The 1,687-nt window shown below is 54.1% G+C and overlaps 1 protein-coding gene across 1 annotated transcript in view; it reads right to left on the bottom strand.

The window, feature by feature from the left end:
• The window catches only part of SNAPC4 (small nuclear RNA activating complex, polypeptide 4, 190kDa), a 43,357-nt gene that overhangs the window by 30,530 nt on the left and 11,140 nt on the right, over window positions 1-1,687 (bottom strand). Inside the window, exons 5-8 of the mRNA XM_011957412.1 lie at window positions 1,648-1,677; window positions 1,498-1,570; window positions 920-1,084; window positions 685-727 (exon numbers count right to left, since the gene is read on the bottom strand). Coding sequence (XP_011812802.1) covers window positions 685-727; window positions 920-1,084; window positions 1,498-1,570; window positions 1,648-1,677 — 311 coding nt within the window. The remainder of the gene's footprint in view (window positions 1-684; window positions 728-919; window positions 1,085-1,497; window positions 1,571-1,647; window positions 1,678-1,687) is intronic.

The raw sequence follows: 1,687 nt of genomic DNA, 5'->3' as shown, positions 1-1,687 counted from the left end.
CTCCATGTTGGTCAGACTGGTCTCAAACTCCAGACCTCAGGTGATCCACCGGCCTTGGCCTCTCAAAGTGCTGGGATTACAGGGGTGAGCCACTGTGTCCGGCAGAATTAAACATCTTTAAAGGCAAACTCAATTTAAGAGCTGATATAGATTAGGCCCTACTTACAGAAAATACTGCTTTTTCTTAAAAACAGTTTTGGCAAGTTTAGCTTGGTCTGCTATAATCAGGTGCTCTGCCATAAAAAGAGTAATATATTTGAAAGATGGAGATTTTACACATCACGCCCCTAAGTTCATGTTCCAATCAAATTCAGATAAAGAACCACCACAAGAACTTCCAGGAACCCAACTATTTAAAAATGGAAACATACATTCCTAGATAAACCTAGGTCCAAAGAGGCAATAAAAATGGAAACTAGAGCTACTCTGGAAATCTACGAAAAGAACAGTTCACACCAAGCTGCTCTCAGAAGAGTGCGGCCTAATAAGCCTCGTTATCAAGACAAGAGACCCAAGTCAGTAAACAACTGAGCCCTCACTCAGGAAATCAGAAAAGCGGCAAGAACTCACACAAGGAAAAAGCATCCCTTAGAAACATCAACAGAATAAACTCCTGAGGCTGATGGACACAGAGGAAGACTGGAAATAAGAAAGGAGACAGACTCTGGTAAGCTGGGCACGCACCGCTGTATGGGGAGACCTGGAGGACTAGGAAGGCCCAGGGGAGCTGCGGCAACGGCCTAGTGGCAGAGAGGGCTGGGCAGGCTCCTTCCCCAGGGCCACAGCCTGGAGGTGGCAACACACAGAAACCTGGTGGCGAGTGAGGACTGAGGACCCTGCACCTGTCCAGCCACCTCCTGCTATAGGGCCCACACGCCTTCAGGTCTCCTGGCCCCTGGGGTCCAGGCCAGGTCCTTACCCCCAGCTCCTCTGCAATCTTCTGCCACTCCAACTGGCCGTGTGCAGCCGCGATCGCCTGCAGCTGTTCCACCTCCTCCCCACTCCACTCCTGCTTGTTGATGCTGGGGTGCTCCGAGTTCTGCCAGAACTTCCGGATCTCCTCTGCGCTGCGGCTGCCTTCAAACTGCACGGACAGAGACACTCAGCCTTGCAGGCCACTGACCCCAGGGCGCCCTAGATACAGCTCCAGGCTGAGCTATTGCTCTCTGCCAGCTGGAGGCTTCCAATGGCTGCAAGTAAGCGGAATCTTCGTCCAACTCACTAGGCCTTCCACAGCCAAATACGTAGACTTGGCTCCAAATGCAAAGCCAGGAGCCTTCCAGACTGTCTCAGAAAGGGGGCCGTGCACCAGCTGGAAAGCCCTGAGGCCACTCACCACTACCAACTGCCGGACATGTGCTTGACCCGGGTGAGCAGGGGTCACAGCGGAACCTGTGCCAGGGAGGGTGTGGCCTTACCACCCAATTCCCACCGCACCTGGGCAACAGGGAGCTGCAGCTGCGAGCTGCTTGGGGCTCAGACCTGCCCCTGACTTACGTTAATATTGGAAATCTTCTCCCAGTCATGGCTGTCCAGCCTGTTTCCCAGCAAGGCCTCTTCCGGAAGCTGGCTGGAGGAAGGGATGAGGGTATTGGCGCCACGCCTGGCCTGCGGGCTCCCCTGGGCCCTCCCGGGAGGCCTCCTCACTTGATGTCCTGGATCTCCTTCTCGGCTTCCCTGGCCTGCT

This window comes from Colobus angolensis, unplaced genomic scaffold (assembly GCF_000951035.1).
Source record: "Colobus angolensis palliatus isolate OR3802 unplaced genomic scaffold, Cang.pa_1.0 Scaffold44, whole genome shotgun sequence".
In the NCBI taxonomy this organism is placed as follows: domain Eukaryota; kingdom Metazoa; phylum Chordata; class Mammalia; order Primates; family Cercopithecidae; genus Colobus; species Colobus angolensis.
The sequence above is the reverse complement of the archived record's forward strand: the minus strand, read 5'-3'. Positions and strand labels throughout refer to the sequence as shown.